We start from the raw sequence: 27,099 nt of genomic DNA, 5'->3' as shown, positions 1-27,099 counted from the left end.
TGCTACAATGATTGCATTTTAATATGTAATTAGCAGGAAGTGAATGGGGTCGAAGATGAGAAAGTCTCACTTACATACACACCATTAAGACTGAGAGCGTAAATGAACTAGCTGTAGCATCAACATCTGAGGCTCATTAGCTCAATCAGCGAAATGCTGAGAATGACTAAGAGCCGCCGTTGGACGGCAGGTAGAAGAATGCGCCGCGCTCCCCTCTCCTCCTCCATTCAAAGGCAGGGATATAAGGCAGCCAATGAATACAGCTATGTTTAAATGAAAGAAACACACCTCATCGTTAAGGGGATTCAATGGGGCACGGAGAGCTTCCACGGAAAGGAACGCCAAGCCACTTAGCTCCTACCGGAGCCGAGTTGGGTTGGCTGCTCTATGCCTGCCCGGTGTGATTTAATTTAGATAGCAGCTTCCAAAATCCTTGAGAGCCAAATGGTGCTCCATCTATGCTGCAGGTGAGCCCAATTTTATTATTTCTTACCCCAATGAAGGATGGAGGTGGGACTGCTCTAACCTAAGGTGGTCCCAGAATTAGGGGATCACAAAGGTACCTCTGGGACCCATCCCCCAGCCCTGCAATGGGCTCCTTCCCAGCAGAGGAATTAGCCTGGTCTGGTTGATCTCTAGCACGCTGGAAACTCAGGGTCTCTTTCCAGTTCTGCCAGTTGATGGCATTGGCAAGACTTTTCTCTGTGCTTACATGTCTTCTCCTACATCCTCTTGCCCGTTCTGACTAGGTCTTTGGGACAGTCACCGTCTTTATGTGTTCATACAGCACCTGGCATATCAAGGCCCCAATCTCTGCTGGTCTCAGGGCACAAATGTATGAGAAGGCAATACAATTATTTTAGACACGTCAGCTCATCCCTTTGCAAAAGAGCTTTACAAGAAGCTTTAAAAAAAAAAAAAAGGCAGGTGCAGCTGCTTGAAATTTCTTCCTCGTCCCAATTAAATTTGGCTGTTTTTTTCAAATCACGAAAACCGCTATCAGAGCTTCCTGAATTACTCACATTTGCTAGCCTAAGTGTTTGTTAAGATTTTCTTAATTTATAATTTTCTTTTAGTGTTTTTCTATTCCCTAAGATACCACACGCATACATATACCAAGCTGCTGTTTGCGATCGGCTCACGTCACCACTTAAAAGTCATGGAAATTAAAAATAAATAAATAAAGCAGAATTGGAAAGAATTTGCATTTTTTTCAGGGGGGGAAAGCAATCAAAGAAAAAAGTTCGACATTTTTCAAAAAACTAAAAAGTCAGTCCAACCTGAGAAGTGATGCAACAAAACGGTCTGACATCTTCCTTCCTCCTGCCCTCCCCCATCAATAAAGGAAAATATTTCCTCCTCTGGAATGAGAACTGCTAATCAAAATTTAGGCCTTGATCCTACCATGGGGGCTATGACACTGCAAGCCAAGGACAGGGACTCTACAGGGTTTCATCACACTGCAGAATCAAGTGTTAGGCTCTTTACTGGTACTGTACATAATGAAACGAGGGGTTAATTCTAGTCCATCGCTCCTCCTTCTCTTCCTATACTGCCCAAGTGTGCCGGAGGGCTGAGTGCCTAAAGAAATGGAAGAATTACAAGACTGGGACCCTGTATGTCAGCCATGATGCTACAGACACTTAAGCACGACTTACTTCCCTTCACATCAGCAATCCTTTTCACTTCAGTCCGACTATTCTCATGAGCACCCCTACCTAAGTTTGCAAGATCAAAGCCCTGATTTGCAATACTACCACAGCTGTCTAAAGGCATTATAAACACTCTGCACTAGCTAGTCTACTTGCAGCTTACATATAGAGCTACTGATCTGGACCTCAGAGTCGTGCCCAATCTGGGTTTGGCTGACATACATGATGCTAAGGCTTTACCACCAAGTTACTCAGCAACAGATTTAACCTCAGTGCCTGTGGGCAAACAAGCAGAATAGCGTGGACCCCGAGGACATTCTTTGTGAGATGCAAAACACAGCTACAGCTGCAAAGACGGCAACAATTTTGTGGTCCTAACCAAGAGATCAACCCAAAAGGCACAATTTTTCAGAGCAAGGAAATTTGAAAGGGACACTATTAGCTTGCATGGTTTTGAAGATGACTACATTTTTTAAATTCCATTTACTCATAAACTTCCCTCCAAATAATATTTCCTGAGATACTACACCTCCACAGTTTAAATTCCTCTTGCCCATAAAGGGTAAGCATTTGAAACTCACTCTATACCAAATGCTGTGGCATGGACAAAGTAGATGCTCTAATATGAAGGGAACTGCTCTTGGCCTGCTGACATCTTTCAGATAGTTTATATAAGGTCTGAGATGAATGTAAAACATGCAATAGTTTCAGATGCAGCCATTAATTCTGAGTGGACAGTCACTGTCTCTTAAACCTCAAAAGATGTAATAAAAGCAGCTCATTCAGTAGATCTCTACATTTTTGAACAATAACACTTCTCAAACAATGAGAAGGGAGGGGAAACCCTCCCCCACCTCCAAACTTTCAGCTTATAGGAAGTCCGGCTGATTTCCAAGCGAGACAGACTGTGGTAAATGTTTTACCAGTCACAGATTTACAACAAAAGTAACAAGCCCCTTTTCTCCGAGTTTGTATAAAGTGATGGGGACCATGGCTCAGAAAGCATCAGGAAGCAAAGGAAAAATGTTTTCATGCATGTAAGGAAATGCATGTGTCTATTTGTATTATGTGTACACACATACACACGAAGATCAATATTTTTACATTTAATATTGCAATGGCAATTTGGGGCCTGATGAAGTGAGCTCCAGCTCACGAAAGCATGTGCAATCTCACTATTTTCTCACTGAGTTAGTCTATAAGGTGCAAATGTACCCAGTCCTTCTACTTGAGGCCTAACAGTACAATTCTCCTAACGAGACTATGGGAGCTGGAAAGGATCCTTTGCATACTTGTTTGATCTGAAACAGAATACCCCTTAACATGACCCTTTGGAAAAATATAGGGGAAAGCAGCCAAGCAGCGAAAAGAAAAAGCTTCCCAGCACCAACATTTCTGGCTCTTTCAGTTTGCTGGAAAGCTGCACAGCTATAAACAGCCCAGATTATTTGCAAGGAGGGGAGAGAGGATGAGAGAGAGCCAGTGGGCTAATTCAGTGCACTCGAAAGCTTAATGCAGTGGTGAGCCAGGGGCCCCCCAGGCTCTGCAGACAGGAGAGGCAGCCCCTACCTCAAAGCAACTTCAAGCCCAAGGAGCAGAATGGCGGGGGCTATGGGTGCTGGGCTTGCATGAACAAGCAAACCAACTGCAAAAAGGAGCAGCTACTTGAGTAAGTACAGAGCAAGCAAAATGCACCCCAGCACACAGCCAAAATGGTGCCGAGCCCCCAGCTTAGCTTCTACCCCAGGGGCAAATTTCATCCCAGGTCTCTCCAGAGAGACTCAGCCAGGACCCAAGGCAGACCGTGCACCACTGCTCTCCATGCTTTTTCTGGGATCCCCTTTAAAAAGTCCTCGGGGATAAGGACTACTGCTCTCCCCTATTGCTAACTCCACCTGGCATCAGAACCCACTGCCCAGCGTGACCAGAAAACACCTTTCTCCCGGGGGAAAATACAAGTGCTTGGTCCCCAAGTGTTCATCTGGTATAGAGGCATAAAGTGATAAGCAGAGGCAATGCCTATCTTTGCACAGATGCCCATCACTGCTACCCAGGGAGATCCGTGGCAAAGAGGAAAGATCTTGCCTCCTTTTAATTGGTGCTTGAAATACCTAATAGCATTCAAAAGCTGTCAACAGGAAACAGATCTTTCCCTCCCTGCCTTCAAGCTGACCAAGAACAGCAGATAGATACCGACACACCACAGAGCTAAATACTGCATGGGGAGAAGTATACATCGACCCCCCCAGATCAGCATCCCACTGCTGCACACTCAAGGGTGCAAGATGTGCAAAACTGTGGTTCCCAAGGGATGAACCCAGGGCAAGTCGGGCAGGCCACAGCTTCAGCACTTGGGTTGGGTCTTGTGCACGGGGGCAGTTTGGGAAGATCATTGCTGGAAGGTTAGCATCTTCTGGTACTGATAAAATTATAAGGCATGCCTCTGAGCTGGTCTCATAAACACTGTGCAGAATTTAAAAGTCAACCTCAATCCTTTGTCAGGTAGCCATTTGACTGAAGTTTCCTCTTAACTTCACAAATATCAGAACCTCGTGTAGTGGTTTTTTTTCCTGCCGCACCATGCAGCTTATTCCAGAGGCAGTCTGTATTCTTGATGCCAGAAAGCATGGGATACAAAAGAGCGACAAAATGCTCAGGCAGAGATTCAGCTCCATTAACCTGCTTAGTATGGTCATTACGTACTCCCTCCACAGGAGATCTGCTATATTACCTACCCCTAGAGGTGGCCATGTGGCAATTTTATGGATGTATTATTGCATCAAGCACTCTTCCCCTCGCTGACTTTTAGAAAATGCAGGTTCATCAAAATGCATTTTGTGGGAACGTGTCCACTTCAAAGCAATCCGAGGCATTTCAGAGATATGGAAACCGAAGCTGTTGAAATGACTGGAAGAGACACTTTTTCCTCTTTCATTTTGAAATGACCTTTGAGATTCTTAAAAAAAAAAGATTTTCTCCATTTTAAAGAGAAGCCAAGTTCAGAAGGAAACAAAAAGTTCCATTATCGAAAGGACTCTGCGTCGATTTGTAAAAAATCTCACTGACATCTTAGAAATTGCAGCCTTTGTTTCAATTTGTAGTGGAAAATACATCGTGAAATGGCACCGTTTCCTGCTGAAAATAAGTGCAGAGTTTTGGACGACTTTAGCCTTACCTATATTCCAGTAGCATCCAGGGCAGGGGCGGGCAATTATTTTGGGCAGAGAGCCGCTTACTGAGTTTTGGCAAGCCATCAAGGGCCGCATGACAGGCAGCCAGGGGCAGATAAATATTAATTTTCTACATTTTTTAGGGGACCCACGGGCCAGACAGAATAGCCTGGCGGGCTGCATTTTGCCCACCCGTGATCCAGGGGTTTCAGCTCAAGAGCAGAGCCCATTGGGCTAGTTGCTACAAAAGCATTAGATATGGGACAGTCCGGGGTGCTGATAGTTCAAGCCCCTAAAGCGACAAGAGGCAAACCCCAGCGCCCACCAGAAGCCACAGGCCGAGGCAGGGCCGAGCAATGGACTTGTCATTACTAGGTAATTATGCAGCATCTCCTGTCATCATCACAGTTAGCTTCACGCTGCCAATATTTAAGCAAGCCCCAAACTGCAATGCACTATGTAACAGAAAGCTGGAGCTGGTATATGCTTGAGTAGACACAGCAATCTGCCATTCATTTGTCTTCTGTTTTAAGGAAGTACAGTAACGGGGCTTCCTGTACATGCTTTAGCATTTTAGCAGAAAAACATCTGTTCAGCATACAGCACCTGCTAAGTACAGTTACACAGTCTGCATCTCCGCTCCCCAAAATGAACTAAACACTTGCAACCGGCTAAGATACTCCTCCCTTGTAGAAGACAGTTTTTTCTTCTCCTTTCCATTTCTTTTACTGACATCTCAGATGTGCCTCAATTAAGTTGTATGATCACAGGATTGCAGATGCCAGACAATAAAGGGCTTGATTATTCAGCGCCCTGCCAAAAAAATATAGGGTCCTTGCTTCGAAGGAAAAAAAAAAATCACCTCAATAAACCTGATTTATTCCACTTGGACTGTTCATCCCCATATCTAAGTCTAAAGGCCTCATAATGGTTCCCTTGTTTGAAATTTTTTTGGCCAAATCTTATCTGACTGGATGCCAGCTGAGCCACAAGTCAGCCTCTCTCAAACAGACCAGAATGTGTTTCTGCAGTTCTTTCAAGTTACAAGTACCCTAATTCTCAGGCAACCTGGGTAATCCCCGCACCGTAATTCTGAGATCTGAAATGCTGATGGATCGATGCAGCTGCCTTTCATCCTTGGCAGCAGAGGTAAAACCTACCTTCATACATATACAGTGCTCAAAGTGTGCACGAGACACGAGGAAAATCTTTCAGAAGCCCCCCCAAGGGATTTAGAAGCTGAGTTTTCTTTTTGGAAACGGCTGCCGCAACAACACAGTAGTTGCTGAAAATACAGACTCAGGCTCCTAAACCCCTTCAAGCAAATTTAACTTGGATCTTTCACTGCCCAGTAACCAGGGCAGTGCTACTTCAAAGGCACCCCACAGCCGAGATCGGCACAGGACCAGAAGGCGACAAAGGGGTTAAGGACATTTCTGACTTCCGGCAAGTAGTACATACGGCTCTTTGCAAGCAAACTACTCTACTACTCTCAGGGGATTCGAGAAATGCGCACACCCGTCTTTTTGGAGAATTCTTCTCACGTCCCGCCCCACCCACCACGCACATGTTTTACAAGCTATCCAGCAATTAAAAGCACGCTGATCTCCGGCTGTATCTTCTTGATACACGTCCAGCCCCCACGTCACAGCAAACAACCCGTGCGGGGACGTCTAACAAGGGGAGGTCTGTTCTCCGGGGCATTTCTCCGAAGGATTTGTAAGTAAACGGGGCGCTCGCCGCAGCAGACGTACTCTGGCATGAACATCGGAGGATGGGACGTCACAGCTGTTAACACCCAGCTCCACAAGTGGCCCTCCTTTCTCTGAACCCCCAAGTTACATTGCAAAGGCCTAATCAGAGTGTTACCCTTGCTAAGAAAGCTTTGCTGCTTTTAATTTTTTCTTGGCTACAAGCAGCTGGCAAAAACAACAAGCATCGAGAATGGGAAAAGGAGAATTGTTGAGGCCGCCAGCAAACCCGACTTGGGCGGGAGGGTGGGTGTTGAGCCTTCTTTGTTTGTCATGGCAAGAGCACACCCCTGTATCACTAGCCTGGTGATTTTCAATTACCTACATGACATGATCCAATTCTCTTTCCTGCCCCAGATGCACACATGCAAGCAGCATATTGCCGTCGAGCGCCTGGTTTTAAAAGCTGACATTTAAGTATTGTCCAAAGGATATTAATATACCAAAAAAAAAAAAAAGAAGTGATGCAGGTTATTATTATAGGGAGAGCAGTTTCAAAGTAATAGCCAAGAGATTACGAACGTGGATGCTGTTAACCCTAAAAAGGGACCACATTTCTTTAAAACTCGGTTTCTTTCAAACTTTTCTTTAAAAGTTCCTCTAAAACTTTTAATGTAATTTTACATTAAAACTCTCACATAATTTTAAAAACACTTGTCCGACATGTCTTAACCCATAAATTAGCATTATATTCTTAAGGTTTTCTGAGGACTCCCTGTATAATTGCCTGGGGGGGTGGAAAAAAGCACTAAGAGTTAATTCTAGAAACAGTTTAAGCACCACCATCTTGTGGGACATCAGAAGTGAAGGGAAGCTCCTAGGACCTCGGATGATCTGTCCCTATATACAAAATGTGATCTTATTACAAAAAAAAGTCAATTTTACACTATCAACCATCTTGGTTTCTGCAAATTTCATGCACCTATGCACACGTGCATGGTTTGATTTCACCAGGCTACGGTGCAAACTGCTTCTCTCTCAAGTCATTAGAAAGGTCGGCCTTGACAGAGAATCCACGCGACCGGCCTTCAGGTCACGAGACATTGTTTCAGCCAACCAGGGTTGAAGATAGTTTTGAAAAGCTGGCCCCAGAGGAGGTCGAGTCAGGAGCATCTAAGCTCTGTCAGGAGTTCTCTGGACATACTTATATTCCAGTTGTCACAGGGCTGGATGGTCACAGGTCCCAGTAACACCAGTGGGAAGTGTGGATCTGCAGTACTTCTGATAACTGGGTTACTGTGGTGAGAGCAGGAGGAGGTCACCACATTCGTAGATCCACCACAGCATCACATGAAGAATGACATGGTATGATGTGAAAAACTTGTAAAACATTTCAATGGCACTGTATGGGGGAGGAAACCTCCCAACATGAGAAAATATTCAGAATGATTTAAAAAACCCTGAAAATATTGCTACACGATGCATCCTATGCTGTCCCAGCTTTCTATTATTGGTACCAACGATCTGCACCAACTACCTTTGCTATATACCAACTGCTCTCAGTCCAATAGGTCTCAGTTTCAGAGGAAACCCTACTCTAAGCTTCCCCTCTTACAAACCAATAGCACTGCAACTGTTCAAGCATGACAGGCTCAGGCACCACTGCCCCACCACATACTTCTCCATCCCCAGACACAAAACATGCAAGACATGAAGCTTAGATTTGACATGCAGCTCCACGCATGAGAGCAGCAAAGACCGACTGATTACATTCTTTGAGATGTGGCCGAACCAAAGGTTCAGACCCAAAACTACCCCCCAGAACGTGGAAGGGTTAACATACCCAATGCAAATTGTCCAGTCAAAATCCCATCCATAAGAATGAAATGTCCTTCTTTCAAGGACAGCTGGAATTTCCACTCATTTCTAGACAAAAGCTACTGGTTGATCTTAACTTTTAAAAAAAACCTCAATTCCCCTTCATTTCTCAATTGACTTGTAACTGGGTTTCACATTTTAATATTTCCGGTAGCCTGTCATTTGTACTGTCCGCTATGTGCCCACAGTCGAGGCTGTGAAAAACTCCAGATTTGTAAAAAGCCTGTTTGAAATGTTTCAAGTTCAAAGGAAAGTCAGAGCAGTCACACACAGACAAAGTAGTAGAGAGAGAAGTGATATGCTGCACGAGTTGTTGACTAGCTTGAATGGTATTTTCCCAAAAATACACTTGCTAGATTACTGTGAGTTACTGAAAATGAATAGCTCCCTTTTATGAACCTCATTGCCACCACGCTGACTAATGGAGTGATGAAGAGTTGAATCAGGGGTGCAGGTTGTAGCCGTGCTGGTCTGAGGACATAGGCAGACAAAGCTCTTGGGGTGAATCTGATATCTACCCAGAACCTTGTCTGCCGGAGAGCTGAATCCACATTTGTGGACATCTCATCTCATTACATTTGGTGCTGAGAACTTAGAAAGCCTAATAAGAGCTAAAATTAACATTATTGCCACTATTCTGGACACCCAAATGTACCGAGCAACCATACAGTGCACTTCTGACTTCTTTTCCTTTTAGACGGCGGTTTCCACAGAGGCGTGCGTGCATGCTCCTAATTCCCATTGCCAAGAGGAGTGAAAGCTCTGGTGCACTGCAGAATCAGATGGTGACTGAGGATAACCTTTTCTTTTCACACACCCAATGTTGCTCTTATTCCTGTCCCAAATTCACAAGCCCAGAGGGCGACATGTCCAAACATCCTCAGTGCTCTGAGATCCCCAAATGGAGACGCTTTAAAGAAGATGGTTTTCAAGAACTGCTGAAGCCTGCCCTCTGAATAAGCAGGCTCCTCTGAAGGCCTCTTAAGCCCCCCAAAACAGAGCTAACCAAAAATCATGAGTCTCCTTTGGGAAAAAAGTCAGCTGTGACCCTGACTGGGTTGCCGCCACAATATTATTGCAAGCAAGAGAAAAAAGAGCTTGCAGTCAGGTCTCCCTCAATTAAAGCATCCTTCCTATTTCCCTTTGGTCATTAGGAACCACGACAATAAAGATGGCAAGAAACATGAGAAAAAGATGTCCCACAATTGGCTTAAATTCTGCACACCCTTGCTACGCAGCATCCAGATATGAAATAATCACTGAGCTTTGCGTGACAGAGAGCAACTTTTCCCAGTGAAAACCAGTCAATCCTACTTTATCTCCCTATGAAACAAGCTAGCAATGCTCTCCTCATTCTGTGGAGCAATGACTTGTCCTGGGTCACGAATCCAAGGAGCTGCAGGAACAGAAAAAAGCATCTATGTCCCCTTTGCTATCAGTGTTTTACTTTTAACTACCAACCCACGTGGTGCCTCCTGCAACCAGAGTCTGGCTGGAACGGATGCCTGGTCTGTCCGACGGCCAGACAAAGCCCACAGCCACCGTAGAAAGGACTCCTTTTCTTCTTGGCCAAGGGTTTTAGTCAGCAATATGTTATCATCAAACCTCCAAAGTCTGGAACTTGATCCAAGGAAAGAGGGAGATCCTTCTGCCCGGAGAATGCAGCTAGAGAATCCCACGTCCCCCTGGGCAGCGTAAAGCTGGTCATTAATACAAGAACTGGTGGTCGCAAAATGAAAGCAGTAGGTAATACGTTTAAAACTAATGAAAGACAGGTCTGGGGGTATTTCAGGCAGCGTGCAGTTAAAGCATGCAGCTCGTTGCCACAAGTAGTTGTGAAAGCAGATTCAAAAAAGGGACCAGACAAACTCTTGGAGGAAAGGGGTATTGGCAGGTATTGAGCATGGGAGTTAGGGGCACGGCCTCTGAATGGGAACTTCCTAGACCTAAAATGCTGGAAGCTGCAAGCGAGAGGAATGGTGGAAAACAACCCCTCATCTGACCCAGGTATCCAGGTTGTAGCCATATTGGTTCAGAGACAAAAGGAATCAGGGCTCGTGGTAGGGGTGATATCTTTTATTAGACCAACTACATGTTTGCAAAAGAAATAAACCAGACCCAGTTCTCTCTCTTCTTCAGCATCCGCTCTCTGCCGCTGGGTGACACAGGATGCTGGGCAAGATGGACCTGTGGTCTGACACTGCCCAAGCTCCCGACCCCAAGGCTTTACTTATGGTGGAAACCCAGAGCAACGTGGGCACAGAAGTGTCCTAATGCCCAGCTAGTGTAAATCTGTGCTGTGCCACTGCAGCCTATGACAACTTATACTAAGGAGGCTGGCCAGGGGGACAGTGTGGGATTTGGCCTTTTGGAAGCCTTTTGGGAAGCACCCAAATATCAACCTGAAACATCCCTTCTGTTGTAAATGGTAATGCCCCTTTACTTAGAAGCAGCTTATAAGGTCCGCTCCGCATAGACACAGAAGAAGTACACGCCCCGGCCTTTTTACTTGATAATTACATTTTAGCTAGTTCCCAGAGTTATTAGTAATTGCTATCTAGCCTGGGCTTCAGGTTTGGAGGACAGAAATAACTATTTAAGTGGTATCTGAAAATGGAAACACCCTGCACCACTACGCTGGGCTCACCATATAATTAAATGGTCGACCATTACCATGTGCTGCATATGAAAGGCTCTTACATGCCGTAAGTGCCCTGAAACTGAAAAGTGTTATTGATCTAAGTAATGAATGGGCTCCAGAAAGAATTTTTTGTATGTGAAGTCTGTTTGGCCAGTGGGAACCTAAATTAAAGACTCTTTTGCTCTTGCCGTAGTTACACAATTGCAGTTCAATATAGAAACTCATTTTGGTCTATTGTCCAGCTTCCCGGGGTTATTAAACTTCTGAGCTGCTTTCAACAGGGGCAAAACTAGGATGTGGAACCTGTTCACAGCTAGTTTTTGAAGTAGAATGGAAAAAGAAAGGGAACGTGTTCAGCTGAGTAGTTCCCAACGCGTTAAACTCCAGCCTCAATTAACAGCTTGACTGGACAGTTTGCGACCGTGAACTGCAACACGAAACATGAAAGAAAAGCAGCATTTTAATTAACAAAGGCTCCAGCGTCTGTCTACCTACCGTTTTGGAACAACAAAGCCCCCTTGCGCTCCATAAATCACAAACTCATAAAACAAACCCCTTCAACTGCAAGTTCCAAATAATAGTCCAAAACTAAATTAGGCAATAAATTTATTTCCCCATCAGCTGGGGGAAATTGGCTGTTCAGATAATCAGAAGAGTAGATGCCTTTGCACAGCACATGCCTGGTGGTTCAGGAGAGGTAAAGTAATTCATAGCTCTTAATAAGTGGCTCATCGCTTTTAAAGCTATATCACCTGCACAACAGAAATGGTCTCTTACAGGGAGGCTTCCCTTAGCCCAATATTCCTCACAGCAACGTTGCAGAACAAAGACCATCGATTTCAAACACACGGATTTCAAACTGATCTTCTCCTGACAGTCCCATTAAGACTCCCCCATCCCTCTAGCTGGGACCTCACCCAGAATTCAGGACTTCTCTTAAATTGAATAAGTGCTTTTTTCTCTCTTCTGACACAGCAAAAACAGGGCCTAGATCTATCTATATCGACAGACAGACAGACAGACAAAAAAAAATTTGGAGGACAAAGCCCCGTGGGGTGCTTTGCCAAGGGGCATTCACAGCAAAGCAAGGCTAACTCAGAGGTCATTGCACGAAAAAGAATTTAAGCAGATAAACCAAGGCTGATTAGGGAAGGGGGAAACAATAAAAATGAGGTGAAGCAACTTGCTCGTGGTCACACAGGTCAGGGCTGGAGCATGGAAGAGAATCCAGGTTTCTTGCTCCCACATCAGTGCTCAGTCTATTGGACCATGATGTCTCCCCAGAATAAATAATCATAGGAATACAACAATTGCAATAACTAGTTCAGAATAAAAGGGATTCTTATCTCATGCCTGGGAGACTCATTCGTTTCTTGCTGTACATGAACAAGAAAGAAGAACCTGGAATGAACCCAAGAGCCTCTGGAGAATTTGATATTTGGGCTCAACTGCAAGTTGATGAGGCATGCACCTGCCTGCCGTGAAGTGTTATACCAGGCCTCTGGGGAAGGGGGTCAAGCAAGAGGGACCAAACCAAGGGTGGAACCAGGGGACTGCCTGATCCCCAAAGCAGCATGAACTGCAACAGCAGATTAAGCCTCCTTAACCACGGATGTCACCAGCTCAGCCACCTCTCCACGTGGCCATGCCATTAGGAAAGAAGTGTCACGCTGACATGGTGTAAATGAGACAACACTGGAAAAACCCAAGTTTGTCTCACATCCTGCCCAGTACCACCACATTTACTGGAAAAACCACATGGCCCCACCAGCACCCAAACACGTGCTAAGGGATGAAGGTGGACTCTTACCTTCCCAAAATCCCGCACGTCAAAGAGGTCGAAGGGATCAAACAGCTCACTGTTCCTTAACCCAAATTTGTCGTGGCAGACTTTTAGGAACGTCCGTATGTTCTTCAAACAGAGAAACTGCAGCAAAGAAAAGAGAGCTCGTTACATAATTATAATCGACTGGAGACAGTAATCAGATTTGCATGCAACATTAAGTTAAAGGCACGGAAACCTGCTCTCTGAGAAGATGCATTAGTTTACCAACCAGTTTTGTAGAAGCAAGCGCCACACTGCTCCATTATAAAGTAGCTCTTGATAAGACTGCACCAGCAGCAGAAACGCCTTTGAAACCAGATGCCAAGCATGTGCCCACAACAAGGCAGTCTTACCTTCAGGAGCACAATGCTCCCTTTGCAAGCTCTAGGGCAAATATAAAATTAAGCTCAGACAATGTAAGAAGCTATTGCTGTGGTTGGGTTTTTTTTACTACTTCCAATGTGCATCTATTCCAGGCTCCCCCTGTGCACCACATGCACACACAACAGAAGTGACTGGTACATATTTTTTCTTCCTAGATAAGAAGCTATTGGTAGCTGATCCAGGTGATCCGCTTGACTTATTCCTTCCACTTTTCTCCTCCAGTGCACAAACTGTCAGCTAGCTGGCACACTAGACATCAGAAAGCCAAGTGTGGCATATTCACAACAGACAGGCGCCAGTCTTGGGTCCAGCCCAAAATTAACCCCAGGCCCAAATCACAGCCAGTTGAGCAAGCAGAGACCCAGAAGGATATGAATAAAACTGACAGATAATACAGCAGATAACATTCACTGCAGAAATGGTTTTGTTCCTGTGTTTCATTTTAGCCCACCTGAGAAAGCACAGCTCTCCTCTCCTGTTTGAATGTTGCAAAACACTTAGGATTGCTCAGCTACACTTTACAGCGCACCTGGAGTAATCCAACGCCTCTGTTTTTGTAGTAACGATTGACTTTTGCATTGTGCCCATTTGTGCGAGCTGCAGGGGTTTTATAATTGTGTTCTCAGAGAGGTCTCCTTCCAGGCTGAAGCAGGGCCGTAAGAGCAATAGGGATGAAAGCCAGGCACTGCTTCATTTGCTTGGCTCTCTCCCATGTTGCTAATTAGAGCTGACTGCATGAGGATGCAATGAGTTAGTGCTGCCTTTCCACTATCTGCAAATGTTTCGTGCAAACACTCTCCAGTTTATTCAAGATTATGTGCGAGTTTCTTCAAGCCACCGTTCCGCGTACGGCAATCGTTCACACATTGGGGATGCCCGAGGAATCAACCCATCGAGGAACAGAAGCGATACCGTGTGCCCGTTCCCTGCACGTTTCCAACAGGATGTTTTTGGTCAAGGTTGTGTCGAGGTGGTTAGGTAGCAACCCGTTAGCTGCATTGCATTGTTCGTATTCCTCAGCTGACCATCGAACCGACACGGTACAAATTACTGCTCGCAACCTGACGGCTAGGCTGAGCGTCTGACCATAACCATCTTGGCCCATCTCTTGATGACCTCAGTGGCAAGCATAAAAATATTATTGTACGTGGGGCTATATTTAAGGTCACTGGCAATGGCTTGCCAAGATCTAGCAATACACTCAATCAGCTATGCAGGCAGGGCCGTTTTCCCATTTTCCATCACTCAGCCCAACTGTGGTAAACTGTGGAGTGACAATGCAGTGCAAGCACTAGCGCACAAGATGCAAGCATGACCTCATCAGAGCATTTTCATTAGTTAGTTAGAGCTTTGAAGGTGGGGGAGGTAAAAGATGAGGACTAATTTTATCCTTCCAGGGGCCTCTCTCACCCCCATCCCTCAGCACATTTATTCTGACTTAAGTGAAAACTTCTACAAACTCACGACACAAATTCCCCTCTCGCTGATGTTGGGGATTTGATAGCACATCTATTCCCCAGGCCCCAGCAGGATTTTTCAGCGTATGCAAAGCAGTCAGCTTATAGGAGGGGGCTCTTTTTTTTTTTTGTTACCATCTCATTCATCTCCAATTTCCACCACGGACTTATTTTAAATCCTTTTAAGCCTCCAATTTAAAAAAAGTTAATGACAGAGGTTATAACCATAATTATACATGGTCAGAAGCAAACTTCCTTTCACAGTCCTGAATGCTAAACTGCCTTCCCCGTCTGAAGTATTCATAGCATGCGCCTCTCCCTGTTCTTCTAAAGCATTGGGCAGAAGGAAGAGCAGACAAGATGGTCTCTGCCCAAGGCAGCACTCATAGTAAAAAGAAAGAAAAATCTCCAATTGCAGTCAGAGGTCAAGACCCAACACCTGAAACCTGAGATTCATACTTGAGACTTTCCATTCAAACTCCCAAACAACTCAAACTTCACAACACCTCACTCTGGAAAGATTGCAGTGGAAAACGTAGCAATCTGGGCTCACTAAAAATCTCTCCCTAACAGGACTCTTGCTGGTGAGTGGGCACTAGCTATTGATAGGTTGGATAAAACTAATCTTATGCTAGCCCATCCCCAACAAAGAAGGGTTAAGAGCAACTTATCTTTTTCATGCATCAGCTACCTCCTGCATCTTTATTCAAATTTGTACATCTTCATGCCAAAGGCTCCACTACTAGGTGTAACGTTAGCACAAAAATCCCTGTAGTTGTACCGTTCCTGCTTCCACAGCTCCCGGTAAAGTTTGCAGAAGACATCAGGGGGTGAGAATAGGCAATGAGACAGTTGTTGAATTCAGGCAGATTACAAGAGTCTAGGAAGAATCCAATAAGCTATTTAAAATGCCACTGAAAAATCCTGATACGAAAAGCAATGAGAGACGGTAACAGCAAATCTTTAAAATGGTCTACCAAAGGACATGGATAGACCTTATCATAGTAGCACCAAACAATGTGTTAATGACATTTATCCCAGCAGTGTGCAGTAAGAAAGAAACAGCATCCCTCCCGCAACCAAGACCTCAAGCTTCAGTCCAGTGGCTTATTCATAAACCAGCCTTCATCCCAACCCTACAGGGATCCAACGATTGCTTATGAACTGCTGAACACTACAGAGGATGAGCTCTGCTTCATTTCCCCATCCATGAAGTATTTCCCTTAACCTAACTGCCTCATGTACATGTTTCATAGCTTGTTTGCTATGAACGATCACGAAATCATGGGGTTTGATGGGGCTGAGCCAAGGGCGAGATGTTAATAATTAGCTGCAATTAATTGAATGCAACCTAGCACCAGGCTATTCTAATGCCCAGCCACACAAAATCCACATTAAAAATCAATCACCTCCCTTGGTTCAATTCACCAATGTATCCCACCCCCTGCCTTCCAGAAAACATGAGCTGAGAAAGTATCTTCCTGAACTGCACGGGAGGAGGGGAATAGGGACACGGTACTTCCCTTGCTCCTGACATCAGTGAGTGTGCATCATATGCATGCACATGCGTGCACATTGCACACACATGCACAGAGTCAAGGGCAGTAACGTTCATTGAATTATTGCTTTTACTTTCAATTCTCCTTGTTTTATGATGAATTACATGTGTCAAAGTTCATGAGGACATCCATGGAGTTTGTCTGGGCATAAAAGAAAGCGAGAGAGAGAGAGAGAGAGAGAGAGAAAGAGCCAATTTCTTTTCCACGCCTCCTCACATGGTGGAATCAGTGGACTAATATATACATGAATAGCACATAATAAGGCCTTTTAGTTAAGGCCTACATTTATTTAGGGAGCCTGGCAGCTACATGTGCTGTTCTGGCTCTTGGCACTTAGATGACGAGGCCAGCAGGTCGGCACCTCCACACACCTCTGCTGAACAACTGCCTCATTCATTCCTGGGACGTTGCATGAAAAAGCCTGTGGGCATTGAATGCTTCTAACGTTTTTACAGGATATCATGTTCTGCCCTCTCTTGTACAAAGATGCTTCAAACAGATGGCCCGGAAAAGACACATGCCTCGCCCTTCCAGCACCCTGCACACCCTTCTCCAAATCAGTGAAAAGCATCTCTCCGCTGTGCTGCCTGGGCCCACTGTTATCTAGCTGTGGGAAGTGCTTACAGCCTGATTTTCCTCTCATTTTTGCACAGATGGAAGTCGACTCATCTTGGTGGAGCACCTCCCAATATTACGGGGTTGAAGACACAGAGGTTCAGGCCATGGGTGCAACCTGCACTGTGTGACATTGCCCCAGGAAAAGGCTCTGCATCCCCAGGGGAAAACTACTCCCACAGCAGAGTCTACTCCCAGCCGCAAGGGACCGGCCCATTTTTTTGGCAAACTGATTTGCTTTCACATGCTGCCTGCCTGCCTTGTCAGCGACTCATCTGAGAAATAAAAAATACATTCCCTCCCCCCAAATCTTTTACCAATTTATTTTGAAAGGAGGTTTCTCCAGAGCCTGAAGGCAACTTCCAGAGAAATCAGCATCACACAACGCTGGCTGGAGCTGATGCTTCCTCGGAAAGCAAGGAACTTGCGGGAACCTCTCTCCAGCGGGAGTGCTTGGAGGCACGAGAGCTTTGGGGGCACAATAAAAATACCAGGCTGAGGGGCTTCATTAGCCAAAGGCGAATTTAAAAGCAAGGGAGGACTTGGGAATAAGACTGAAGCAGAGGGAGCTAGAAACAAGCCTAATAAAATACACTGGACCCTAAAGCCAAACCAGCAATATTTAGATGGCATCTCTGGTCAAGCCATGAGCCAACAACAGCTGCTGTCTTCCACAGCCTGGCTGGCCAAGAGGCTGCATGCAGGAAAACATGCAGCCCCTCAATTCTTCTCCAGTCATTGCATGGTGCAGGGGCTCAGCCTGGGGGGCGGGGAGGGGGGGGGCTGGCTTTGCACTACTGCAGCCCCAAAGTGTGCAGCCCCCATCACAGCCTCCTGCACTGCACGTGGCCCCAGCCACTTAGAAGGTGGACAGCCCCACTCTATACAAGTGACCCTAGCCCCATCCATCAACTCTTTGTCCTCTTCAAATGCAAAATCACCACCACAGTCATGACCCCGCTGCGCTGCTCTTTGCATCTAAATTTCTCAACTAATTGCTGGGCATCCCACCAGACAGCAAGAAGTGGAGCTGGGCTGTTCCCAGTGGGGGCAGGCGACAGAACAAGGAGCAACGGGCTCAAATTGCAGCAAGGGAGGCTCAAGTTGGGTATTAGGAAATACTTTCTCTCTGGAAGGGTGGTGAAGCACTGGGATGGGTTACCTAGAGAGATGGTGGACTCTCCATCCCTGGAGGTTTTTCAGGCCTGGTTTAACAAGCTTTGGCTGGAATGATGTAGATGGGGCTGGTCCTACTTTAAGCAGGGGGTTGAACTAGATGTGACCTTCTGAGGGCCCTTCAACCCTCATCTTGTATGATTCTATAAGTGGTCCTAAGCTGCCATCAACCATAGCCTGGCCCAGTCCAAACATCCAGAAATCCAGACTCTGCAGCAATGCATAGGTTTTCCTAGCAGAATGGCAACTTCACCACCCACCTGTATGCTCAACAGTCAACTGGACTGACATCCTGTGGCCAGGCTACCTATGCTTTCTGGGACACGCTGGAGGTTTGTCAGCAGCTTCTGGTATTGCCGTTTCAAATGGGAGGTTTTCATTATATTATTTATTGTCTTTACAGAATTTAATCACTGCAGAGGCTCCTCGAGCGATTTGTTTTTATACAAAATTTGATTTATTCTGTGCTGCTGCCAAATTCTCAATTTGTGTTGGAAATGCAAGCGGAAGCAGGAGAATTTTCAGGGGATGTCGAAGAAAGGACACAGAGGAGGATGGGGCTGTCTGGTTTGTGGTTAGAGGGGGAGGAGATGATATGGTACAGGCAGCAGGGTGGCAGCTCATTCTCCTCCCTACTTGGAGCTGCAAGAGTTAATTTTAAGAAAGGTCTTCACCCTCATCTATCGACCTCAGGTCACCGACATCCCTACCTCATTTCAAAGACCAACTTTACAACCAGGAGGGTTGGAGACGTCATATATATTTTTAATTAAACCTTGATGCCCGGAGGATAGGCATGCAGTGACCTACGGAGTCTGTGACTGCTGGGATCTGATGACAGTCCTAGGGCTGAGCATGCCAGGAGTCCCTGAACAACCTGATTTAAACGGGTCACAAATTGATTTTTGATTTTACATAAAACGTAATGGTTATTTGTATGTTAAAAACCATTAAAAGGCTTCACGGCTCTTGGTTAAAATCCAGAGCGATAACTGAAGACAGGCAGGACCCTAAATCTGGTAGCTGCAAAAAGATATTGATGGGCGCCTATACACATGCAGTGAGGCTGCTCCAACACATTGTCATTACAGCGCATCAGAGCAGATTTGATTAATCAGGTCTGCTGAAGTGTGGCAATTCCCGTGCTCCAGCAGACTCCAGTGTCACATGCACCAGCATCCCCCACTGAAGAATGGTGGTGAGGGCACTTTAACTAAAGTTTGTTCAATGAGCTTTAGTTAAAGCACCCCTGCTGCCATTTTTCAGTGTGGGGACGCTGATACACATGATGCTCTGGGTGCTTTAATTAGAGCAGCTCTCATAGTTGCTCTAATTAAAGCAGTCCTGCACCCAACTGCAGGAGCACATGTATAAATGCCTGATGTGTCAGGTAAGGAAGGAAACCCATGTTCCTGGCCTGGAGGTGATGCTGCTTGCAAATGAGAGACCGTTAACACCCACAACAACAGGCCCAGCCTGTGTTCGACCTGAGCTTAGAGCAGCACCCTTTCCTTTTCTTAAGCCAGCTGTAATTTTAGCAAAATAAACTTTATTCCCTGTTCCAAAGACGTAACTCTTCCCCCCCACGTTAGCCTCAGTTGCATAGCAGTCCACTGGGAATACGTGAATGAGCAGGGAGGTACGTACGTGAGGCTTGTACGTGACTAAGTCCCTGAACTGACTCCTTAACGGGCAAGCTATTTTAAATAACATGTTCTACATCCTCCAACGAAAACAAACCCCCCCAGTCTTCAGTTACAGCTAGAGGGTAGCATTCAGCACCTGAGACGAAAAGAAAAACTATCCAGCCGTAAGAAAAGACAGGAAGTGCTTCAAGAGAAATGCAGCCTCTTTTCTTTGTACTATCAGCTTAGCCTAATGGATCCCTGTTGTAACCCACCCACGAGACTGACAGCTGATACAAAGCCCGTGTAGTAGATGCATTGGCAGTGACGTACCAACAGCTGCGCATATCTGGCAGACAAGCCTCCTCCTCAGCCTCAATCAATTATAAATCTTAAGAGACCTTGTTAAAAAGAGATGCAAGCCCTCAAGATAGCTGCACTGCCTAGCGAAACACATGGGGATTGTTCAGTCATTACGTTTCTGGGAGGGATAGCAAGGGGAACAGATGTTTCACCCACCAAGCAGCTCGTCTAGTGGGGAGTTTTCTCAGCTGTTGATTCATTCTGCTACTGTAACTCTTGAAAGCCCCAACCAAGTTCCTCCCTGTGCTTGGCTCCTTAGAAACACATGGCAAGAGTCCCTACCAGAGAGAAATGACAGCATAAATCTATACAGAACAGAGGGGAAACATGGCAGAAAGGAAACATCCTCCACCCAATGCTACAAATGAAGTACCGAGGCACAGGCATCTCACAAGGGTCTCTCAAGAGCCAGTCCAGGACCTTAAAAACTTATCTCCATCCACTCCCTCATGCAAAGCCTTCATTTGCTTTATGGTCTAGCCATCAGGTCTGAAATACCAAGTGCAATCCTGGAACCGTGGCTCTGAATCCCTTCGTGGTCTTTTTGGGCCCTCATTCTTGCAAGAGGGAAAACAGATATCTTTGCAGTTGCCCCAGGGATTAGGGCATCTGCCTGCTAGATGAGGCCTTAAAAGACAAAGCGCTGGCCTCAGAGCACAAACATGGTGCTACTCGTCATGAAAAATCAATGTTTGCCATGGCATCTGGACCAACCTGCTCTTTTCCTGGGTGGGGGAGATGCACTGGATAGCTGTGGCTGGGCGCCACTTCTGCCCTCAAGATGGGGAAATGAAGCTGTTTCTTCCTACCCACATAGGAGGACGTTTTAGCCACGAGGCATAGATTTGTGTTATAGCCGATTGGCTTGTGTTTGGTTGTTGTTAGACCACAGGTTCGGGCGAGGCTATAAGGGGATGGAGGAGGCCTCATAGGGGAACCACGTTAGAGTGTGGACCCCAGCCCCAGAGAGTAGGCAGTGCTAGAAGCCCCGAGAGGGTGGGCAGCGACCGTGAAGCCAAAAAGGGTGCAGCAGAGGGAGTGTGCCTCCCAGACCGCCAGAAAGGACAGTGCAGGAAGGGCATTGACCCAGAGCGTCCGTAAGGGTGCAGCAGAGGGGCAGGTGTCATCCCCAAGCGCCAAGGCAAAGTCACAGTATTGGGAGAGGGCTGACCCTGAGTACCCCAGAAGGCAGAACAAGGTCATGGAGAACCTGAGCGTCAGTGAGGCTTGGGTGAGCAAGAAGCCCCAGAGAGAGAGGGGCAGCGACTGTTTCAGCACCGTGAGGTGCAGTGTGAGGCGGGACTCCAGACAGCCCGAGTGAGACGAGACTGGGAAAGGACAGAACGTCAACAGGACACGGAGCAAGGCAGGGCTGCAGAGTGCCCAAGTGCCAGGGAGACCGAGGTGGGTCCAGCACATAGCAGGAAACCGTAGCCAGGTGAACGAAGGGCAGCCTCCCTACAATAAATACGTAACACCAAAGGCGTGGCGGGCGAGATTCCGAGGGCACTCAGAGAACACTTGGCACAGTACTAAAGGCAGTCCCTAGGGGAGCACATGGCAACCCTAGGACGCCATCCTGCTACATACACAGTTTTGTAAAGCAATCTAGCATTCTTTGGCATGAAAGCTGGCCTAGATAGGAAGGACTAGATCCCTCAGCCAGCATAGTAAAATGGCATAGCTGATCCCACTTGGAGCTAAAATAAGTTACTCTATAACCAAGGTCCTCGTTCAGACTACTTAGGTTTGGGGAAGGACAGCATGCATGCATGGAGGGTGATGACAAGGAAAAAGGTGAAGTTGCAACAGGCTCAGTGCTCAAATATCTGCTCACATGCTCTCTCATTTATCCCTTTTCAGTCATCATTACTCACCTCAAAACGCTCTGAATGACTAGACACATAGTGCAGTACCACCTGCATTGACTGGACACCTGTGTTTCTCCATAAAAATTCTTCAATAAGGGCCTGATTACAAGTGTTTCCAATCACACAAGGAAGAGTAAAAGCTTCTTACTAACCCCAGTGCACCTTTAATACTAGAGGGAGAGCCAGCCAACCAACACCAACAGCAAACAAGCCAGAATTTCTCAGAGTCCACGATTTCTGATCCCCTCCTCCCAACAAGATTATATTGTTCAGGAGAAAAAGTCTATTTGCACAGCAATATTTTCCTAAACCCTTCGGGAACTGACTCCGGCAAGGTGGAAGTTTCCTAGCTTGATGCTTTTGCCGACAGCTGCGTAATAAATGAATAGCTTCCAGCAATGACACTATCCTATCTAGAACCATTGCACTTAGATGATGGTATCATAAGTCCTTCTGATGGGGAGATGAGTGGGAAGTCCGAAGAAGGAATTTAATAAAGCAGTAAATAAGCCAAAGGGGGAAAAAAGAAAACGAGAGAGAATGGGGCAGACAATATGATTGACGGTTTAGGATATCCTAAAGCCGGGCGCTTCCGTTCCTAAGTGGAATGGGCCTTTTAGAGTAGCAGTGACTGCAGCAGCAAAAACAAGGCTTCAGCTAATGTTTCAGCGAGGAAGTGCTCTGGAGGGATTGAGGGACACACAATAGGACTGGGCATCCAGCCACATTGCCAAATGGCTTCAGTCCAAGCCATGGGCTTTAAATGGCCCCTGCAGCATGCAGGGAATATTGCAGCTTCAATGCTTGAGATAAAGGCAGTGACGAATGAGGAAAGTAACTTTCTTTAGCACTTCCTGACCATGATGTAAGATTTCCTCTTATCTTGCTGCAGGCACAGCTCAGAAGCACCGAGCCAAAGGAAGCCTCTAGTGGGAGGCCATGTGCGTCTGTTTAATCACAGCTTTCAGGCTGGTAAAATGAAGAGCAGCCATGGAAGGGAGGGAAGAGGGGTCACCACGCAGCCCGAGAGATGAAACGTATAAATGCACCGTGATTAATGGGGCAATGGGTATCACGCAGCATCTGGCATGATCGTAAGCCTTTTCAGAGAATTCATGGATCCAATTCTCAGCTATGATGAAGACCCTCTCTTGACTTTCTAGCCCTGTAAAGCAGGCCGGGCATGTATAGGAGTCCCAGCTTCCTATACAACAGCTCTTCCTGACCAGGGTAGAACAAGTCGAAGGACTGAATGTTACCTTGAATTGCCAGCTCTGTCTGAATCTATCCCGGGCAGTTTCCAGAACGCCAATGTGTCTGTGACACAATGTGAATGTGCCCATGTGCTTGCATATTAGTTACAAGTTGGATTCAATATTTCATAGATTTCATAGACATTAGGGCTGGAAGGGACCTCGGGAGATCATCGAGTCCAGCCCCTGCCCATATATTTTAATAAATGTTCCATCATTTGTCTCCCGGGTGACTCTCAGTAGTCTCCTGAAGCTTTACATCTAATTTCTGAAGGCTCCAGAGCAATCCTGGAGGGCTGGCAACCCTAGCGCTACCCTTGCTACCCCAAGCTCAGTACACGAGGGCTCTGAGGGCCTATGATCAGCCATGGGTACACACAGCTGTAGTTATTAAAGAATTTTGTATTTAAGAACAACACCATTTCCATTACTTCCTCAACTGCAGGTCACCTCCAAACAAGGGTGATTCTGAACAAACTTGAGAGGGAGGAAGAGGAACCTCAAGTATAACCAGAACCGGCATTACTCTCCACCTGTAACGTCACATCTTCCATGCGCCTATAATGTCGTCTCTCCATTTGTCCCACTGTCTCATTAACATAAAGACACAGCCGCCGGAATGACCTCTAGTGTCGTCATCGTTAGAAATTCCCCATTTTGGTTTAGATTCAAGTTGCAGCTCATCAATTATTTTGGACAGGCAGATTAAATTCATGGCTGTTAGAACTGTAGATTTATCTGCAGGGAAGTGGGGACTGGAATTATGCTTCCACAATTTAGTGTTAACAAGCTATTATTTCTCCCCATTTAGAAGACGTTGCCTTTGCAAAATGCTTGTGGGCTGGGAGAATTCCACTTAGCAAGACAGATTAACCAGCTCAAAATGTTGATGAGCCTGGATCTCACTGATGTTTTCCTTCTTTCTGCTCCTACCAGCTGATAAGGTTTAAGGCTAGACAGGGATGAGGAATGCCGACACCAATACTGATCTTTCCCTTTTAGTCAACAATGAGGCCTTTTTTGTTTGACAGCACCCAGGAAAGTTAAGGCAACTTTAATTTGGGCCTAGACGTGCTAAGACATGCCCAAGCACTCTTAACTTTGGCTAAGACATGCCCAGTGCTCCAACACGTTGGGCATGTCTACATGAGATACCAGAAGCACAGTAGACTAATCCTACTGTGCATTAGCATGTCACGGCAAAAGCCATGCTAATGCACTAGTGCACAGTAGATTTAGCCTACTGTGCATTAGCATCATGTAAAAAAAAATCATGCGCTGGCACTACTGAGCAGTAGTGCCAATTATGGTGCATTAAATCAGTATCTGTTATTACACGTACTAAACTTAAGGTGTCGTAATAATGGCACATTAATGCACGTGTAGGCACACCCACTGAGTCCACCTGACTTCTGTATACGAACACCCAAGAAGAATTTCAGTGCATTTTAACTTAAGTGCTTTAATTTAACACCTTTCATTAACTTTCCTGATTGTTCCCATGCATTAAATAAAGGTCTGAAGGCTGCCAAAAGGCCAACAACCTACATTTAAAAGCTACAGCACAACCGCCTAAATTCACAGCAAATATTTTAACTCCTGCAACATTCTTTACTCCAGGCTACAACTCAGCTTAGAAAAACCTGGGAACAAAAATGTTTAAAAAATAATTCTTTAAAAATGCTTAAGTACTTAATTTGGGTGATTCTTTTTTTTAAAGAAGAGTTACACGCAGAGACCACCAGTGTAGGCTGTTAATAAAAAAAAAAACAACCCTGTGATTTAACTGGATCCATTGACCCTCCTGCACAGACACTCAAAGAAAAGGGGACTTTCAAGTAGCAAAACTAAGCACCTGCAAAGAGAAAATGAGGCGGCAGCGGTTGAGAATAACCTATGAAATACGCTGAAGTGCAAACCTTCAGCTACTAATTAGCTCCTTCATGTCCACTTAGGCCAGATCACAAGCAATTAACTAGAGCCGCTGAATTTCATACAAGAGGCAAAACCCTCTCAAATTTTCAGAAAACTAGCTTGCAGGTGACACATGATAAATGAAGAGAGCAACGAACAAGGCAAATGATAAAAGAAACAAACTACCTGTAGATTTATACAGACAGCTGGAGAGCAAATATGACACATGGGTCTAAAAACCAATTGCATTTACTGTCCTGCAATGAAGCCAGCCCACTGCACAAAGCCCAGTGTAGAGGAGTCCCAGCCTCCTAGACAAGTTTTCCTTAACTGGTGTAGAACAAGTCTAAGGACTGGATGCTACCTTTGCTACTCCAAGCTCAATACATGAGGGTCTGTGTATTCAGCAATTAAAGTGAGGGTCCCTTTTTGCAGTTCTAGCAGTATAAATGACCCCTAAATGGACCCTTGAGGATCTCCTTTTTTCAAGAGGTGTTGGCAGGTGCACTACTGGCATAAGGGCTTCCATACGCTCTCCTCCTGCCTCCCAGGATAGGGGCTGCAGAGCAGGAAGGAAGGTCATGGCTAGAGACCTCATGCTAGAACTAGTCTCTACTTCTGGGGTCTGCCAGGGGCAGGATACAAGTTAGAGCCATCTCATGGGTTACTGATGCTGGGAGGAGGCTGGAAAGGCTCCCCAGAATACAGGGCGGAGTAACCACATAACCGCCTGGATCTGCTGCTCCCATCACCTCCAGCTGAGGAGTAACGAAAAAGCCAAGTACAAAGCTGAGGACACTGTAGGCACGTGCTGTGTTTTACTCTCTGGATGGTCCACTGGTCCCTGCAGCCCCCTGGAGGAGCAGTGCACAAGTCTGGGATTGCACACTCGCTTCCCTCCATGTCATAAAAGTGTTTCGAAGAGGGGTATGCAAACAGACCAAACGCAACGGCTTAAAAATAACTGGACACGAGAACGTGCAGGTCTGATCAGACAATGCCCAGGCAGATAACATGGAAAAGGAAAAGCAGTCGAGCAACTTGGGTCACTGGGAAAAGTACCAGTAGGAAGGAATTATGGGGCAAACTCTGGCTTGTACACATCCATGGCTTACCCTGAACCAGTCAGGAGGTCTGAGTCCAGTGACCTGCCATGCACTTACCACAAGGCCTGAGTCTTGTCATGCCGGAAGGATGAATTCAAGCAGGCTTAACAGGAGTCAGATACTGCCACCATCATGTAACACGGGCATTTTGCCTTCAAACCCTGCCAACTGCCTTTTGTGTCTGACGCTTTTTCAGTGGGTGGATCCTATTCTCAGCTACGGCTGGAATCTCCTTGAGAAAATAAACAGCTTGCTGAAGCCAGACAGTCCCTCTAGGAGTTTGCCTAGAATTAGGAATGCATTACTCAGCTTAATAGGGCTTGTTTTGGAGGAACAGCAGATATCTGCGGATCATCAAATGAAGCTGAGACGTTCTGACAAGGTTAAAAAAGCTGCAGCTATCGGGAGGAGAGGACCGAAGACTGAATGCAGCGCTTGCATCTTTTATAAAGATGTAAAATTGCTTAGCACTTTGTATGAACTAGGTTCCCACGGAAGAGCAGAAGTATAAAAGACAACTTGTCTGAGAAAGTCTCCGATGATCTCAAGAGACAGAACAAACAAGAAACTCTTTCCAACAATGCCCAAACTTTGGTGGTTCCACTAAAGGGAATGTGGATCCAAACCATCTGTGGCTTGGGGCTTGTCAACCCAAAAAACCTCGGCCCAGAGGGTTTGGAAATACCACACCCAGCGTCCACTGCCCATCCAGCATTGCATCACGTGGCTGACTTTGTTTCAGTGACATACTTTTTAAATGTGTTTCTTTTAAAAGGCATCTGCCCCACTTCTCAAGAGCAATGAGAGCATCCTCAGTGAACAAAAGGTCTTACTGAGATGCAACGGTGCTTCCTCACAGATGTAAAGGGCAAGTCCACGCGGTCTGCTCTGGACTTCAAACTCCCAGGAGGTAGAAGGA

At 45.9% G+C, this 27,099-nt stretch overlaps 1 protein-coding gene across 3 annotated transcripts in view; it reads right to left on the bottom strand.

Moving 5' to 3' along the window:
- Positions 1-27,099, bottom strand: part of VAV2 (vav guanine nucleotide exchange factor 2) — a 270,523-nt gene that overhangs the window by 201,173 nt on the left and 42,251 nt on the right. For all 3 annotated transcript variants that reach the window (XM_090022197.1, XM_090022195.1, XM_090022194.1), the window contains exon 2: positions 12,843-12,959. In XM_090022197.1, coding sequence (XP_089878323.1) covers positions 12,843-12,959 — 117 coding nt within the window. The remainder of the gene's footprint in view (positions 1-12,842; positions 12,960-27,099) is intronic.

This window comes from Crocodylus siamensis, chromosome 11 (assembly GCF_052110815.1).
Source record: "Crocodylus siamensis isolate JL-2025a chromosome 11, ASM5211081v1, whole genome shotgun sequence".
NCBI classification, from domain to species: Eukaryota; Metazoa; Chordata; order Crocodylia; family Crocodylidae; genus Crocodylus; species Crocodylus siamensis.
The sequence above is the reverse complement of the archived record's forward strand: the minus strand, read 5'-3'. Positions and strand labels throughout refer to the sequence as shown.